Consider the following 19,044-nt stretch of genomic DNA (forward strand, 5'->3'; position numbering starts at 1 on the left):
CATGCTGATGGCATGGCATGGCAACAAACATTCAGGATTTGGGAGTACTGTACCTCAAGCATAACCAAAAAGGCACCATGGATATCTCCCTTCTTCTCTAGTAAATATGAAGAAGCCTCATGGAGCTGATGTTTTTGGGTTATCTGAGTTGAAAGGAAAAAAAAAAAGGTAAATGCCTGCCTGAAGAATGCTGCCAGTGTTTGTTTATCCACAAGACAATGCCAAGCAGATGGCCAGGGCTGGAAGTGCCTGTGCTCACAGACTCCTTACCCTGGCTGAGCAGCTCTCCTCTCCTGCATCTCCTTTTATTTCTCAGCTTGCACTATTAACACCCCCAGCCCTCAAAAATCACTGGTACAATTTCCATACAAAGAAGGAACAGTTGCTCTCCCAGCACAAGGCAGATTTTGGCAGCACTGCTTTCCAAAAACCCCAGGCCCATGATTTCACATACCCCCAGCATGATTAATTAGCAGCAACACAACCACCCTCTACTCTGCAGTTTCTCAGCAGCTTCAGAGCACTAACAACCCTTTCTTATTAGCCCTGAGACCCAACTTAGTCTATTAAATGTATCCAACTGTGCTGCAGAAGAGTGGTTTAACAGCTCAGAGGGACTGAGAGTGCTAGAAACAGATGGAAGAGCATCCAGGAAATAGTCCAAGCCTAAAGTAAAGTACCTTTACGGCAGTTTAAAGGGGTAGGAGCTGATTTGAATGCATCCCATGGCCTCTGTTGTCATACATCTCTTTCCTACCTGGATGGTTTCCTCCAGTCTGCAGTATTCTAGAACTTTGAGTGTCTCCAGAACCTGGTCAGGGCTGTACTGACAGAGCAGCTCGATGAACTGCTCAGTGATACAGGGTGGGAGGTGTAGCAGGTCTTGGTTAATGCCTTCTCTGGAATAAAACAGACACAAGAGACTACAATCAAATTCCAGCCCAGAAATTTGGCTGGGAAGAAGAGTTTCTTATTCAATTGTGCATTGTCTTGTATCCTTAATACAGAAGTTAAAAAATCTGGTTTTAAGAGGAAAATTATGCTGTTTCTGCTAGTTACTGGTGCTGGAGGTCCCTCAGCAGTCATTTCATTTGTTCCACAACACATCCTCCTGATGCCTCAGTACAAATTAAGCTTTCAAAGACCCCTGTGAAGAAAGAGACCAGCACAGACCCATCTCCAGCAACTCCACAGCAAAGAGGCACAAAGAATTAGCCTCATTTCCTCAATGAAGCCTCATGGTCTGAGTGCTCTGTTCAGATCCTGATTGTCTGTGTCCTACAGACCTGCTCTGCATGTGTTTGAAGAAACGTTTTATTGCTTTTTCCTTATTGTTCCTGAAATTCTTCTTTGACTTCCTCTATCACATTTTAATGTTTCATCCCTCTGATCTACCTCACTGAGAAAGGAACTCATACTTCATTTAGAGAAATAGCCCCATTTTCCAACCCCTGGGCTCATTATTAAGCAAACTTCTCATGTGCAGAAACAGAAGAGAGAACGGAATTGTGAGCAGTGCCCATGTCCCTTTGTCCTGACAGTTTCCTACTGATCTTGTTTTTAAAAGAGCAACATGAAGGAGGAGACTTCAGAGTGAGGAGGGGAAGGATGATGCTTTCCTGGAGTCACATACAGCACCTGCAACCCTTAAGTGAACAGCACCTCTCTGCCACTGCACCTTTTGCTTCCCATGGCAGTTCTAGGACTGGTGCACCACAATGAGATACAGTGGAAGTTTATCCTGGCTACAAAACAGGGGCTTCTGCTGAAGCTCCTGCTTGGAAAGGAAATGGAGCAAGGTGTATATTGAGTTTTGTTACCTTTCTGAACACAAATTCCTAAGCAGGAGAAGATCTCTTAGTGTGCAAACCCTACAGCCGTGGGATGGAAAAGGTCTGATATCCAAGATCCTTTATTTCCTGAGAGTAACAAAAAGCATATTGCCATCCAAGAAAGTGGAGAATGAAAGGAGAATGCTGTGGCTTGAGCAAGCCAGGAGAGCAGCTTACTGTGATTACAATGATTATAAATGCAACATGCCCAAAAACAAAAGCCTCACCCAAGTACTGATCACAGTGTGCAAAGTATGAGCACAACTCTACAAAAACTCTGCCCAAACTGGGGTGTTCTGACAGGAAAGAACGGACCTTGAAGGACCAAACAAGAACCCTGAATTCTGCACTCACCATCCAACTCCTCCCACAACAAACACCCCGAAAACCCCTCCAGTGCCTGCAAGTGCTCTCCTCTTTCTATAAGCAGACTAAAATAAAACACTCTCTACCTAAAATGATCTCTTGTCTGCCAAGGTAGGAAAAATGGCAAGTCACGCACCTATAGCATGAGAGCAAACTTCAAGTCTGGAAATAACTCTGGCACCAAGAATTCATGATTTCACGAGCAAGCTCAGCCATTTATTTCATCAAGAAACGCAGAGAGGGGACAATTCAAAGAAAGCTGGATTTTGATAATTTCTAAAATTAATCAACAGTCCTGAGACTTGCAGGTCCTGCTCAGCTACATGGGATCACGTTCTCTCCAAAGTAACAACATTCAAAGTCCTCCCTGCCATAGTCTTTCCAAAAAGCAAGAGAAGCACTGGTTTCTCATAAAACCTGGTACAAGGGAGCCCTGCAAGTGTCACAGGCAGCTGGGCACAGGGGAGAGCCCTTGGGACAAACCGTCGCAGTTTAGGAGTCTGTTAGTACATTTATAAACCCTGCGTTGCTAAATAAGTTAATATTGTTGGCAGATTACATAAACACAAATGCCAACTGACAATGTTCACTGCATTGGGTTTTTAGAGAAGAAAAAACTCAAGAGTTTAAAATGGAAATGTAGCAAAGACTGTGATTAATGAGCTGAGCAATCCCTACTACATTCTCTGTTTCCTGGGGCCGCTTTATGCTACAAACATTCAGACATTCGGTTTTAATTTCCCCAGGCAATTCCTGTTAACCCTGTTTCCTCCCTTCCACCTCCTTAAAAATAAATCTCTAGCTAAATTAAATGGGCCAAATTAATCCCTAATGCAATTCCACCAGCTCGGATAGTTAGACCAGCATGATGAGTCTTGTCCCCATATGATCAAGCAATCATTTGTATCTGAGACCTTTAAAAGCTCATTTACTGCTCTAAGAATCTTTATTTTGACAAGAATTTTGTTTCACAAAAGCATATAAACATTTAGATTGGATGAAAAGAGACAGATGTTGCAGGAGAGCCTGATCACTATTTTATGTATATAGATAACACTACAAAGTGTGGGTGCATCTGCAGTTAGGTCTGCAGAGGAAGATCTCCCCTCCTTCCCTGCCTCTCCCAGGATACAGTTCAGCTCCTTTCAGTAGGTCTTAGAAGAAAACAACTTCACAGCACTGAGAACGGACTCAGGATCTGAGTGTTACTGAGAAAAAGCCACGTGGCCTGGTGCACCACCTGGAACATCAACCTTGAGGGAAAAGCAGAGACCTGTGGGAAGATCAGATGCAGAACGTTGCTTCCCATTGCTGGTTTGAATTCATCAGGTGTTGCCTGTGATCAGAAGGTAACTACAGGAGAAATGGGTCTATTTAGCTCTAATTATGGTAGAGTGAAATTAGATATGTTTATTACTCAGAGATTATGGGAGGCACTCTGTGCATAAGATTAGAATCCAGGTTAATTACTACCTTCACTGGGTGCAAGTGATACCACAGCATAAACAAAGTCCTACTTAACATCCAGCTGGGATTCACTTCTGCTTAACTTTTTTTCCCCCCAGTTAATCATTGATTAACTAAATTATCTGATTTCTTTCCTATAAAACCCAACCAAAATACTGTTTTGATTTTGTTTTGACCCCAGAGAAAACAGGAGGTATGGAAATGAACACCTTCCACACAAACATGTCTGTAAAACTCAGGAAAAAACAAAACGTATGTTTGGGGTTTTGGCTTTGGTTTGGGTTGGTTGGTTTTTTTCCTTAATTTACATGCTAACAAAATCCAAGAGGTGATTGATTAATTCCAGGTTCTGGCTTTCAAAGCATGCTTTCTTTTGCACTTCAACAAAAACTGAAACATTGACACTTGCATTTAGATAATATTGCCTCTTCCTGCTCCTCATCTTCAGTAAGCACAAATAATTTGTAACTAATTGACAAACCAAGATGTCTCCCTCAGTTGCATTAACAATCGCTTGAAAGCAACTGGAGCTGTGCATATATAAATGTCTTGTAGCATTTGATACTGATTTAACAGAAATAGAACACAGTGCTGAAGCACTGAAAGAACAGGAGCAGGTAGAGAAAGCAAGTTGTTAAAAAAGGAGCTTGCATCGAAATATGGCAGCAGTTCTGAAACAACACAGAAATTAAAGATGTCAGTTGACCAAAATGCTCTTCTGCTTACGGAGCACCTCAGCCAAGCAACCAAAGCAGTGGGTTGAGAAGAGAAGCTGCCATTGTGAGGAGAGAACTGGGTGCTCCAGCCCCAGGGTAACCATTCCACAGCCTCCTGGAGCAGCAGTGCCCAAGCGCCCCCCACATGCCAGAGGCAGCACATTCCATGCACTGGAGCCCACAGCACTTCCCAGGGAGCTGGCAGGGACTCCCCTGAAGGATGCTCCCTCTTTTGGGCTGTTCTTCTCAACTTGGGGCACCCTGAGGAGCAGGTCACCTTTCCTTAGCCTGATCTTGGCCACAGGCTGGCTATTGAGGCACTGTTTCAAAGAACTGATTTAAATCCACGTTTTCAAGCTGCAGTTTGTAAGCAGCCCAATTTCCTACGTACCTTGGATCAAGGAGACTCCTCAGGAACTGGAAGAGCAAGAACTGGTCCTGTACAAGAGGAGGAGACAGAGTATTGTTATGTTAAATAATGTGCTGTAAAACAGTGATCCTTGAACTATATCCACTGAAGAAAGCACAGCTCCCAGCTGCTGCCTGCTGAAGGAGCTGCTTTAGGCATGCCTTGCACAAATAAATATTCTGAGGATGTGTTTGCTGACAACAGCCCTGCTCTGGGACTCCAAGCCATACTGAACCCCAATTAAAAGCTGCAACCAGCAGCTCTGAGCTTATACATTTTTACGGCCAGAACTCTACAAACAGGCCAAATAACTGAGATGTAACAATTCCTATCAGTGAGTAGCTAGAGCCTATCTTTCTTCTGTTTCTGACACAGCAATAACTCATCACGACTCTGAGCAATCATTTCCTACAGGAATGACATCCCTACTGTACAGAAGGCCCAAGCTAATGGAGTTTGACACTTCACCTGCAGGTTTGAGATGATGCTCTCGATCTGCTCGCTGAAGTGAATGGCTGCCAGGTCAGCTGCTTTACCTGGGCTCAGCACCAGCAGCTCCTTTTGGGGGGGAAACACAAGCAAATTAATTCCTTTCGGTTTCTCAGGCAATATAATTGTGCAGCATCACCAAGCCCATCCATACTGTAACTGCACCTCTGCCTAGATGCAAGTGTAAGATAAACACCATAGCACAAAGAGAGGTGTAGAAAAAATAGAAGGTAAAAAGGGATTTTTGAAAGTTGATGGTTTTGCTCCACACATGGCCTTGAAGAATACAAAACTCTTCACACCAAGAACCCATCTCAGTCCTAAGGAGAGGAAGTTATTCATCAAGTTTTCCGACAACTGCCTTTACCCCCTGCCAACAAAGCATTCCCAGTGCCAACTGTGAGCCAGCAGGAAAAGGGGAAACAACCAACCCTTGGGCATTTCTCAGTCCAATGGAAACAATGTTTAACTGGCTTGAACTGAACCAAACACAGATTTAAAAGCAAATTTCCTGTCATTGTTCACCATAACTGATACCTGTCCAGACATGAAAAAACAATTTCTTTATTGTAATACAGGGAAACAAAAATCGTTTAGATGCCAGTGGGTTTGCTTTCTGTCAAGCTTGAGCTAAAAGGCTTCATATCATACAAGTTTACCCAACCTGCAATGCCAGCTTTTTATTTCGAACCGTTCCAAATGCATCCACACTTCCAAATAAATGAGAAACAACTGCTGCAAAACAATACTGTGCACCTGGTAAACCCTTCCCAAAAGCCCCTGCTGAACCTAAAAATGAGAAAACATTTCTTTACTGAACAAAAACAACTGTTACAGCAATAAAGAAAGAAATTTTTCAGAAATTTACACCTGGGAAAAAACCCAAACTGAAGAAGTTCCTTAGCAGAAGCTTGGCCTCCAGACAGACACAGCAGCCACTGAACAGAGCCAATGCCAGCAACAGACTGAGGGGAAGGGAAGCAAGGAAGAGCCTGACCATTCCACCAGCTCTTTAGGAAGAGCTGTCACAGAGGATGCCCTTCCTTTCCAAAGGAAAACCTGCCCACTCCATAAGAAGCTCTGCAGAGTTTGGCCCCACAGTTTTACTGTACAAGTTCAGCCCTTCTCTGCATCCCCACAAATCCTTCACCCCACAAACCCAGGCAATCCAAAGCACACAGGAGACGTTAAGCACAGCAGTGCAGAGAGACACAGAAAGGATGCACTGGGACTGCCTTCATCTGTTTCTGTCTCAGGACAAACCCTCCCTGGGAGTCTCCAGGACCGCTGAAGGTAGGACTGCCAGGCTGGAGGGAGCTGGCCCAATCTCCCTGTCTGGAATCAGTGCAACCTTCAGAGCCCCCAGCAAAATGTTTGGTGCTTGGGTTTCTATCCTCTCCTAGTCTGAAGAACCTGCAGACATGATACTGCTCAGACAGCCCTTGAGGGGACAGTACTGACAGAAGGTACTGACAGAAGGCACGTGGGTATGAAGGTAGAAAAGGACCAGTACTGTGACTGAAGAGAACAGAGTCTGTTTTTTAAAGATAAACATCAAGGCACAATGGCTGTGGGATGATGGGGAAAATGAAAAGTGGCACTGATCACAAACCCCGCTTTCTGCCATCCAATCAGCAGGAAATCCTCTCCAGACACTGCTAGTTTTGCCTGAAGAGGCTGGTTTGCTGCATTCATACCTCAGCAAATGACAGTTGTCCTAAGAGCTAAAATCACAGCTTCACCCCAGTAAAGTATTATTTACTGTTCCAAGTCTTCTGAATGTCTCAGAGCGGGATTAACACAATGGAAAAGGACAAAAGCCCACAGCAGCCACCAGGCTGCTAAACCACACAGTTTACCACTCCTGGTAAATAGAAGATGCCAAAATGAATCAGGGAGCTGATCTGGTGACAGCACCTAAGAAAGGTGACCCCAGAGCCCATCTCCTGCCCAGCAGCTCTCTGGGGAAGCTGGGATGCAGCAGAAGAAGGAAGCAGACACAAGCAGCAGCACAGCAGACACCAGCTTGCCCAGCCTGGAACCCCCGTTGTTCTGATGAGGTTGCAATGAGCCAGGCCTGCTCAGATCCAGCACAACCATCCCCACCAGCCCCACAGCTCTGCCTGTGCCTCTGGAGAGGGGCTGTGAGCTCAGTGAGCCACATGTCAGACAGCTGCAGTCTCAGGGTTTCTTTGTGCATTGCCTTTTGAATCATTCTCCCTCTTAGTCCATTTTCTCATTAGTCATGCACTACTTGCAGATGCTGGTAGAAACTAAAAGTACTCTGGATGGGCCCATTAGTTTTTTGTCTGCCCCACAGGATATAGATTCATTGGCCATTTTCTGCTAAGGAGTGTGGTCTGCAAGGCTTATTTTACAGACAGAATTATTTTCCTGGCTTATCTCCAGATCACCCTAGTGGGGACTGAGAGCACCTTACAGGAACTACAAATATTATAGATTCCACAAATCTACTGACTGGGCAACCATTTCAGACATCTTCATCCCCTGAAGCTGACAGAGACTGGGAAAAATGATTAGCTGGAGAAGTCTAGCAGTAGCCTGTGTCTTACAGAGAACTCATGACCCCATGATCCCCCAGGTTAGCAGTGCCAGGCCACCAGGGCTGAATGCACTTGTCAGTGTGAGCAATCAGCATGAGGAGTTGGATCCCACAGCCTGTGAGGTCAGTGATGTGCACATCCTGCCTCACTGCTGCTGCACGCTCAGGAGATGGAACACTTGCTAATGGATCCCTCTCGTGCTCCACAGCACTCACTACCCATCACCCCCTCAGAAGGCTCCATTATCCAAAGAGCAGCACTTGAAGCCAGCCTGAATGTGAGAGAGGCACTGCCATTAACGTGTGAGAGCTCTGAGCTATGTCAGAGCTGTTCAACAGCTGTGACTCAGCACTGGACACTCGTGCTCGTGGAAAAGCAGCCAGCAGATCCAAGAGCCATTAGCAGGAGCTGAGGGACCGTGGGTGCAGGATATGCTGTACCTACCTCTATATGGTCCAAAGCTTTCTGCCACACCAGCTGCTTCTCCTCAGCACTGTAGCCAGGCATGGACAGGATGTTGTGAATGTAGTTGAAAACCTCTTCCTGTAAGGCACAAAGGCATAAATGCTGCAGTGTGTACTGCAGCACCACTGATAGCACTGGCTCTTGGAAACGAGAGTGTTTCCAACAGCCTTGGGATGACCTCAGGGCTACTTCTCTCCAAGCAGGTCAGGATGAGTTACCTGCAGGGAGGCTGTATGTCCCTAAAGAGTTCCTGAAGAACTGCAAGGAAAAGAGGAACCTGATGCTTATGTGTTAAGCACTGAGGTCAAAGAGAATTGTTCTTCCCCTACTAGAAATGTCTCCCTCTTGCCCAGAGGGAGAAAGACAGTACATCACTTGAGCTAGGAGCACAGGCAGGGAAAACATTCTGCCAGAGGGTAGCTCAGTTTCCCCAGCACATTCCTGAGCTCCCCCCTGACACTGGTCTCTCCCCCAGGCTCTACTGCACTGTCCCCAGCTCAGGTGCTCTCCTGTGTCATGGTTTTTGACCACCTCACTATCACAACCTCCTCTCCTGACTCCTTCACCCACACAACATTCAGCATTGTGGGTATATATGGACCTGGTGAGGACACATTTGCCAAACCCTCACCCCAACTTCTGTTTGTGGTAGGGAAGGGAATATCTCAAAAACTGTGGCAGGTATGCACAACAAAGGTAACAGCAGAGAGATAATAAGGGCAGAGAGCCTGTGTCCAGGGGAAGAAATGTGGGGACCAATAGCAGAAACAAAAAAGTAGTGCAGTTAGCCACATCTGCAGTAAATCCCACCTTGCACTTGATGCACTGGCACTACATTTAAAAATAAAGGAAAACTCAAACTTCTTTTTCAAACATCAGCTCCTCTCCCCTAGGCAAACACAAACAGCTTGGACTACAACTAAGAAACCTCAAGTGTTAAGGACATTTTTAAGGTAATTATGCTAGAAGAGCAAGGTAGCTGTGCCCAGTCACTGTGGCCAGCAGGACAGGCTGCATGGCCACGAGGCAGAAAGGCCAGGAGCACCAGAGGTACTCACCTTCCTCAGGGGATCCCGCAGGTAACAGCCGATGATTTTGTCGTAGCGAAGCTGCCGCTCGTACATGAACTCACAAATCTGATAGCTGAAAGGAAAGGAAACTTCCCACGTCAGGAAAACCACTCAGCTGGGCCAGCACAGCAGGTAGGCAGCATTTGGAAGTGTCTTACTTTGGGGTTTTCAGCACACAGGCTGGGTGGCTCCAGTGTGCCTTTTGTGCCAGCCTCAGGCCAACCTGCCCATCAAACCCCCTCTTCTGGGAAATTACCACACAAAACAGACAAAAGTGGAGTTACTAAGGGGAGAGGAAAGGGACAGAGGACAACAATTCTTAATGAAAACAGGTCTCACAGGTTCTGCTGTCAGAGATGATCTTCCCTGTTTCCACAACTCTCTGCTCTAAGCTAGGTCAATCCACTACACTAATTTGAAGAAATTCACTGAACGTGACTCAACAATGTGTTATGACACAGCTTCCAACCTTCACATTCTAATAAACATCTTCAATATTTTGAGACTTTACACAGAATCAGATGTGAGTCAAACCAAATGAAGAGTCTGATAATTAATATTACACTATAGCTCTTTCAGCTCTGATGGAAGTGGCTGAGCTGGGGGGCTGTCAAATCCTCTGAAACAAGAACAACTGTGTTTATTGAATCTGAAAAATTTGATTGAGTAACTCCTTTTAGGACACACAGGAGAAGAGGCATGGCATACCCCCCAGTGCTCTCCCTCTGGTCCTTTGTAGCATGGTGGATTCATCAATGTAACACCCAAACTCACGGCCTGGATGGAGATGCCCTCCCTGGCTGGCTCTGCTCTGCCATGACAGACTCTCTCTGGAATCATAAAGGAGATGCTGGAACTTTTCAGCCTTTCCAGACACAGTTTTTGTCTCTCCTACTCAATTCTAAAATGAGTACCATGGGGGGTGGCCCCAGACCCCTTCATGCTTTTAAATCCACCTGTGGGTCTCACCCCAACCAGGCATCTCCATCTGCCAGAGGTAGAGCATTCCAATATACAACTGTAACACTGAATACAGCCTGGGCTCTAGGACAGAGATGTCAAAACTCATCAAGTCCCACAGGGCTTCTCCTGAAGGGTTTCCACAGCTCTACCCCTTCCCTTCTTAACAATGCTTTCTCTGAGAACACCCAGAAAAGAAAACCTGGGACTAAATGTGAATATCTTAAATGAAGCATAATGTGAATGCACAGGGAAAATAACCCCAAACACAGCTGCAAAGTAGAAACAAGGAAAGTGGAGCCCAAAAAGAGCCGTAGAAGAGATTTAAAAGCAGCTTTTACATAATGTGTCCAGCAACTCACAACTCAGCCTTCTCTGCCATTTGGATAAGGCGGCTCTCTTCAAACTGCACAATCCCTCCTGCCTGGAGCAGCTCCAAAAGGACCTGCAGAGATTGAACACCAGTTATTCACACGAGAGCAACAGCAGCTGAACAGGCAGTGCCACTACAAGTACACTGTTCCTGCTCCATTAAACGTGGTAAGAACACAGGGCTGACTCTACTGATTTGTTAATTGATTGTGCTTTAACTAGGGAGCTCAGGAGCTTATGAAAAGTTTCCTGCCTCTGTTCTTGCTCCTGCAGGCAATGCTGGGGTGGGACCCTTCTCTCCTGCTGTGCCCAGCACTGCCCAATACTCCCATGCCCATATCTTTGGCATGTGACCCAAAGCCCATGCTCACTCCCAAGACCAAATTCTGCTCCCCAGCCTGGCCCTGCCTGGTGCTCCAAGGAGCAGAACTCCATGCAAGGCTCTTTCTTACCTGCTGCCTCTCAGAGTGCCGGGAGTCGTCATCCGGGCTGCACAGGAACTCCAGCACCTGTGCCAGGGGTAGAGGTTGGTGTGAGCCAGGCCTGGCTGGCACAGCTGGGAGCACAAACTGACCAGCACACCCTGAGCACCAGCAGTGGAAACAGCAAATCCCCACACAACCGGGCCATCTGAAAGCACCTGGTCCTGGAACCAAACTGGGAATACTGGAATAGCAGAGAACTGCTGAAAGACTCCTGAGAGGGAAACACAGGGCTCTGCACCAGAATCTAGAACCAAACTTTGGGGAACCCAGGGAATACAGAAGAGCTCAGGGAACTCCATGTTTCTGCTTCAGACTACACACCAAGCAGCTGGCATCACTACACTGACCCTCTCTCCTGAACTGTGCCATCTCATCAGGAAAACAGGAAATTATGTAATTCATAAAATTTCATATATATGGAATGAAAGTGTTTAATCCAAATCTTCTGAGTCTCCACAGACTTCAGTCTCAAATTAGGACCAAGGACATATGTATTCTAATTCATTTTTGTTAGTGCTAATACATCCCTATTATCATCACAGCACAACTGCTGTAGCCAGTGAAGCCTCCTCCTCATTCCCAGGAATTTCTGGGACTTAAGATGGGATACAAAGTTAACTCATTTGCATTGGTGCAAATGCCTTTTTCAAACAGCAGAGAAGGTAGAATTCAGAGAACCTGAACGAAAAATTACCAACAACATTTATTTGCTCTATAAGCTCAGTAATGTAATTTTAGTTGACACCCCTTATGCCAGACTGGCTTGGGTTGGAAGGGACCTTAAGGCCCATCCAGTTCCACCCCTCTGCCGTGGGCAGGGCCACCTTCCACTAGACCAGATTGCTCAGAGCTTCATCCAGCCTGGCCCTGAACCCTTCCACTCTGCTCCTGGGAAACCACAGCCACGGCCCAGCAAGATTACTGGTTATACTGCACCAGTACCTGCAGACTGCTCCAGTCTACAGCACTGGCCATGCTTTCTGCAGTGGTGCACCCTGCTTGGAATGTCACACACCCAGGAATACTTGCCTGGTCAAACAGTGTCCTGTTGACAAACAAGGTGTTGTTGGGCTTGGCGAGCTGCCGGGCAAGGAAGGTAAAGAGACAGCCAACCTGTGATGGGGTGAAGTCAGAATTCTCCACCATGACCTAAGAGATGTTGGAGAGAAAAGGGAAAAATAAACCCACGAGGGATTGATTCTGCAGCTGCCTTCGGGAAAGTAACTGGGACAAGAAGAAACCCCTGTGAGCCATCGTGCCTCCTCCTAACTCCAGACACCTCCTGGTGTTAAGTCCATCCTGAAGGTCAAACACAAGTTCCCTTCCCCAGCATTCAGCTGTGTCACCTGAAGACACAGGCAGGGGATGTGTCCTTGCTAAAGCACTTCTGTCCCAAAGCTGAAGAGGCTCCACCTCTCTGCCATAAACTCAGGGGAAGAATTCTTGCCTGTCCCTGTTTTTCAAGTGTGAAGAGGCTCCAAACCCACATTTTATCTCTGTAGCCTGTGTTAATAGTGGGACATGGAATCGCTTCTGAGCAGAGAAATGTTGTCACATTGTTCGAGTATAATTTTACAGGAAAAAACAACCCCAAACATCTCATTTCAAGCCCCAGGCACTCACCACTTCAATTGTGGCATGCAAAGAACTACTCTAATAGCTAAGAAATGACTGCAGGTTTGGGGAAAGGCTTTTCTCACATTATATTAGCATTAGTCTAACAATATTTAGAGAAACTTGTGGCTGTACTGACTTGAAATTACAGAAAAAAGGAGTATCTAAGAGTCACTACAAAAGGGATTGGAAACCCAAGAAGTGCTTTTCACCTGTCTAGTGTACAAAACACGAGCCTGACGTGTCCTCACTTGCTGTCTCCCACTTCAAAAAAAATCCTAAACCTTAAGTGAAAGTGAAATACCCCTGCTTGGAGTCCCCTCTAAGAGCAGTGTGTTTAAGCTGGGAGGAAATCCATCACCTGGACAACACTGTCAGCTAAGATCTTAGACCTGCTGGAGCAAAGCCTCACCGTGAGCAGCTCACAGTTTATAACCTCATTCAGTCAGAGCTGGGGGGAGTCAATTGCTTTCTTCAAGTGACCCAGAGTTCCAGACCCCCAAGAGATGTTAATGGTTTTGTGACACAAGTGAGGCAGGCAGGCCAGACACATTAGAGAATCAAGCAGAGCTCTTCTTGAGACACCAGCTAATGCAATTATTCTTTTTCAGCTTTCATTTTTGGTCCCAAAAGGCTACTTCTTACAGGGGCCTAGTCAGAACAGCACTACCTAGTACCATAAAAAAATATTCACTGAAATATCCGGAGTGGTTTATTAATTTTAGCTTTGTTTTTCACAAACTGGGTCCTTGTCAGTCTGTGTGAAGGTGAACATACTGCATTCCAGGAACACAGCAACTTCCCAGAGACTGCAGGCCAGCCACACAGATGTTACATTTGGCAAAGTTTTGATCATCATTAGCAGAATGTCTGTGTTCACCAAACTATTTCAAAAGCACAGCTATTTCCTAGGTGTTTCCTTTATTGCTAATGACAAATTTAAATTCAAAGTTTCTAGAGTTTTTAACTTTCATCCAAAAGGACAGCAGATTCCAGACCAAAGGACTGACAGTTTTTGTAACACCACACTGTTTGCCTGAAGATGCAACGCTGCAGCCCTTCTCAAGTTGCCCTCCTGCTGTTGGTGCCATGACAGGAACACAATCCCAGCAGGTCTGGAACACGGCTGCAGTGTGCCACCTCCTGCTAACAGCAGCTCAGGACACAAACCAGAGGGGCTGAGCCTGCAGAGGGCAAAAATACCCCTCAGAGCCACATCCTGCTTGGGCAGGCTCACAAGACCCCTCACAGCGGCATTGTCTCAGCCCATTGCAGCAGCACTGCCACCCAAGTCACTGAGCGTGCCCTTGTCTCATCTAGCAGTGATGACAGGGACAGGGAAAGGCTACTTGTGGTATGTTTATACATAAACAGCTTCCAAGTGGAGTCACTCACTATTAATGGTGACAGCTCGGAGGGGAAAGCAAACGGCGCTCGGCAGCGAGAGCTTTTAATGGGGACATCCGTTGTTGGGAACAGGGGCTGGGGATGACAAGTGATTTCCAGAGCACTAGGATGGTAAGTGACGTTCCTCTTCTCTCCTAAGCTAAAGATAGGCCTGTCATCCTGGAAATGCTGCATCCCAAACACAGCATTTGCAGGCACGGGGAGCAGGGATTCAGCAGAAAAGCAGTGGCACCCTGCCAAGCACAGGATACCTGGGACCTTTTTTCCTGCTCAGAAGGATTCAGGGAGTAGATTGAGTGAGAAGCAGATCAAAATAAGCTGAACAGTGCAGAGACAAGAAATTTGACTAAGTACCATCCAGGTGAAATTACAGGAAAGGAAACCTCTCCATCAGCATATTTAAAGTGCATGAATCATCACTTCTGAATATCCAACTGAGAGCTTTGGCTGAGGTGAATCCATGCTCCTGCCCAGCACCTTCCCAGAGGTGTCAGCCAGGGCAGGACTGGAAACACCTCCTCCAGACTACAGGCTGTACTGCAGAGCATTGCACACAATCAGACACACAGTTCATTTTTAGGCACACTCACTTTCAGAAGAATGTCCACAATTCTCTGTTGATACTCCACAGCTTGCTTATCATTCTTAAAGTCTTCAAAAGTCTGCAAGAGGAAAAACACTGACACCTTGAGCAGAATCACCCAGAACAGCAAATACAAAGCAGCAGTCACATCACAAAGCAGACAATGCTGGTTTAATTCCTTTCTCTGCATATCCCTAAACAGCAGGTTCCAAGATATAATTTGCTCTTTTATGACTACCAAATTGTTTTTACATATTCAGGTAAAAGTAACAGGTACAAACAGACATAGGAAATTCTAGAAATTTGGAAACTAGGACAGATTTCAATGCAGGAGACAGAGATAGGTTCTAGAACACTACAAATACATTAATCTCAGTTTACTTCTGTTTTAAAGACAGCTTCTGCTGCCAGAACTTGCACTGTGTAATGTGATGCTCATCCCTCTATTTAAGGCCACAAAGGACTACTGTGATTCCCTCTGATATTTTAGAGAACAAGCACCAGAACTGTTCTTACCCCAAGCCAGGAACTCCTGGTTTAGCTAAAGCATGGATTTATTAACAGGAACCTCACTGATGACAGGAGAAGTGGCACTCCTCTCATTTTCCTCTCAGAAAGCCAGGGTCTCTTACCAGAGCCAGCACGTTGAGGAATTCCCGTGTGTCGAAGTGCAGCAGGGTGCGAACATAGGGATACACCTCCTCATCCACAGAGCCCTCAGCTGAGTGCAGCCGGATCAGAAACTCAAACACCTGCAAGGACAAGGCAAGCAAAGACAGATTTCCTATGGAGTTCAGATCACTGGGAGCACGAATGCATGGGAAAGCTTTAAAGCTCCTCAGGAGTCCATCAGTTCTTATTTGAGCGGTGTTTTCTGTTGCTTGTCAGCCCTCCTTACACTCACCAACCAATTTAAGATCAATCAAAATTTAAGATCAAACAGAAATAAAGGCTTATTTATACTTGCAGATAGAAGCGTGCGACATTAGAAAACTCCCTCCCCTTCCTGGCAGCTTTCCTGGGAAGCTGTGCAGCTCCTCCTTATCCAGGGCACAGCTCCTCTCCTTGCCAGCAATTCACTTGGGAAGAGCCAGTCAGTCTGCCCCCTCACTGTGAGGCACAAAGCTTTTGGCACTGCAAAGACTCACTGTGGTGCTTTTCAACTCTGTCTCTTCCAATGACTCTGCAGTTCATGAAATTTGAGGGCATCTTCCAAAATAAACTCCCTTTACTGAGCCCCTGACAGAGGTGTCCAGACCATCCCAAGAGGGCAGGGCCAGCTGCAGGTGTCTCACCCAGGCTCACAGCAGAGCTGGCTGCCAGCAGGAGGGGGGCAGGCGGCTCCAGGCTGGAGCAGCACTCAGAAATAGGTGTTGGGTACACCCTGGGATCTGACAGACATCTGACAAGGCCATGTGCTCTCCCAGCCACCCTCTCCAAGTGTCATGTTCCCTCATTTGCTCCTGTTCTGAGTTCATTCTCTGTCAGCACAGTGGCAGTGAATCCAGCAGGAATTAACAGCTTGCCTTTCAGATCCACACCTTCCCTGCTGGCCTCCTTGATCCCAATCTGGCAGCTAGGAATGCTTAAGAAAACAAAACAAAACAAACCCACCAGACAAAAAGGTGTTAGTTAAGCCCAGCTCTCAGGAACACCACCAGGAACCACAGAAAGGAGAGGCTGAAGGCTCTTCCCAGGGCTCCTGCTACCCCTCAGAGCCTGAGCAGGGGACAAGACAACAACCTTGGGAGAAGGCAACAGCCAGTGCTTAGCCCAGCAAAGTGGAGCGGACTGGTTTGCACAGGCTTTGAAGAAAGGGGCTGCAGGAACCCAGAGCTACCACAAACATAGAGCTACAAGTTCTGGACTAGGAGACAAAATCCAAACACAGAAAAAACACAAAGAAAAACCCACGCTACATTCAAAAACTGGCTGTTCCATTGTACCGCAAAGGAAAAGCCCAAAAGAAAAAGCACTTCCTCTCACTGGAATCCTGAAACTGAAGTGAAATGCTAAAAACACACAAAGAAGATTTGTTGTAAAACCAGCCAGAAACTCAGAAAGAAGTTTTGTGAGCACAAAAAGTGATCATCAGGAACATCCTCTGTTTTAAGAAATTGTCAGATTAGTCCAAAGGAGTCAAAAGCCTTCAAGAAACCTACAACCAAGAGCTACTTAGACATTTCTCCCCAGTGTCAATCCTGTGCCACACTCATTTGAAAACAGGGAAGACCTCCCATATTTGACACGTTAAGCTTACAAAGAAGAAACAGCTCCACACTTGTGGTAACTCCGTGGTAAAGAACAAGGCAAAAAACCCAATCACTGAGAACTCTGTGTCCCCACACCCCAATTTGCAATTGAATGAAAGATATTACATTTAAATGTTCAGACTGCAACAACTGATTTAATCCGTTCAAAACTAATTTTGTAATTACAGTGGGATGTGCTCACATCACCAAGATACAGTTATCAGACTGATAATAGTTTTCCTTTGGAAACTCATGAAGACATAAATAGCTGCTTCTAAAAAGCCCATGAGGGAAAGCTGCCTTTGAGAGGATTCTCACCTGATTTTTCACCAAGGGTACCAGATCTTCAGGAATATCACCCAACGGATATGCACGGCCTGCCAAGCAGCAGCTACAGAAAAGGAGGGGAAAGGCATTTTAATACACCTGACATTAATGACATTGAGATTTGTTCATTTTTTGACTTAGTTTTCAGGACGCTCCTAACACAAGGCAAACCAATTTATCTGGTAAATCATGAAAGCAAGAAGCATCCCAGGCAGCACTGCTGTTAATACACACTGAGCCAACACACTGCATGAATCTGCAGTCATTCCACAGCAGGAAAGTAATGGGAAAACTCAGTATCTCTCACAAAATTTTCAATTTTAGGAAGCTGGAGTAATGCAGAAGCTAACTTCACAATCTTGCACAGACTCCAGAAAGAGGAATTCACTAATGAATCCCTCCTGTGCCAGCTCCTGCAAATGACAGGGAACCCAGCAAGGAGCAGCTGAGCACAGCCATCCCAAAAGGCAGGGCAGAATATGGCCTGCTACAAAACATGAGGCTACAGAGCCCTTGGTCAAGGAGCTCTGTGTCTCACACATAACAAAACCAATTTTTAAAATACAAAATGTACACCAGCAGTAAGCTGGGCTCTAAGCCTCCAACTTGATTCCTCCTATTCATGCACACCACGTGCAACAGGAAGGGATTGTAAATTTAAGTGAGCTGTAATGAGTACCCACTGCTACTTTATACAATCTCTCAGAACCTGAAGCTCCCAATAAGGTTCTGCAACTACAGCAAGTTTAAAATCTGGTGCCACTACTAGGGAACACCTCACACCTGAAGGACCTTACCTTATATACACAAGCAGCTTGTTGCCCATCACCACCTGCTCATCTACAAAACAAAAATTATTTGTCACCGTTTCTTCACAAGACAAAAGACAGAGATGCAGTTTTTCTCCCCCACACACAGAGTTGAGCAGCTATACACACAGTAAATAGTACTAGAATACTCTTCTGTCCTCCAAGACCCTTATCTTGGGTATGTATTCCCTTTTTGCATCTCTTCATTGGAAGTGACTAGGGTTATTCAAAATATCAAGTATCAAAAGAAGAACCTTAAAAGGGAAAGCATTCTGTACCTGTGAGAGACTTTCCAGCATTCAGAGGAGGAGCAATGACTTTGAACAGCTTCTGTAACAAGAAAAAAAGGCAGAGCTCAAGTAGCTGAAAGAGCTCAAAGCAAAGAATCTGTGTGGTTTTAAAGCAGAGATCAGTGGGGTGTCTTCCACAGAAACTCTTTATCACCATGCCTTCTAATTAAAAGGCTCAGAGGACTCCAAGACATGGCACAAGATGCTTTTTACAGCTCATTTTACAAAAAAATAGCTTTCATTTCATCAGCTCTAACCCTAAGCACAGGTCACACTAAAGCAAAGCAATGTTCAGCAGTCCCAGAGGTCAGTCAGAGCATAACCCACCACCCCCACGTCCTGTTCCAGTATATCGTGTCACTAAACAAACCTTCCACCCACTCAGCAGGGTCACCAGAGCCCAGTTTGGGCATGTAGAATGAGAACTTGTCCAAACACTTGCCTCTAGAAAGCAAAGCTATTTGTACTCATCCAGCTATTGTTCAGTTTTCAGAAGTCCTTTTTAAAATTATGACCACCTAAAGAGCCTCCTTCCTTAGAAAAATGAAGAATAAGATTATAGCTGCT

General features: G+C 45.7%; 1 protein-coding gene across 3 annotated transcripts in view; it reads right to left on the reverse strand.

The window, feature by feature from the left end:
* Positions 1-19,044, reverse strand: part of VPS8 (VPS8 subunit of CORVET complex) — a 71,055-nt gene that overhangs the window by 23,702 nt on the left and 28,309 nt on the right. For all 3 annotated transcript variants that reach the window (XM_040074849.2, XM_058422015.1, XM_040074851.2), the window contains 14 exons: positions 18,466-18,517; positions 18,176-18,218; positions 17,370-17,442; positions 15,432-15,551; positions 14,807-14,878; positions 12,225-12,344; positions 11,163-11,219; positions 10,701-10,783; positions 9,367-9,451; positions 8,288-8,386; positions 5,259-5,348; positions 4,773-4,819; positions 758-899; positions 54-143 (listed from right to left, as the gene is read on the reverse strand). In XM_040074849.2, the coding sequence (XP_039930783.1) occupies positions 54-143; positions 758-899; positions 4,773-4,819; positions 5,259-5,348; positions 8,288-8,386; positions 9,367-9,451; positions 10,701-10,783; positions 11,163-11,219; positions 12,225-12,344; positions 14,807-14,878; positions 15,432-15,551; positions 17,370-17,442; positions 18,176-18,218; positions 18,466-18,517 (1,173 nt within the window). The remainder of the gene's footprint in view (positions 1-53; positions 144-757; positions 900-4,772; positions 4,820-5,258; positions 5,349-8,287; positions 8,387-9,366; positions 9,452-10,700; positions 10,784-11,162; positions 11,220-12,224; positions 12,345-14,806; positions 14,879-15,431; positions 15,552-17,369; positions 17,443-18,175; positions 18,219-18,465; positions 18,518-19,044) is intronic.

This window comes from Hirundo rustica, chromosome 10 (assembly GCF_015227805.2).
Source record: "Hirundo rustica isolate bHirRus1 chromosome 10, bHirRus1.pri.v3, whole genome shotgun sequence".
Classification (NCBI taxonomy): domain Eukaryota; kingdom Metazoa; phylum Chordata; class Aves; order Passeriformes; family Hirundinidae; genus Hirundo; species Hirundo rustica.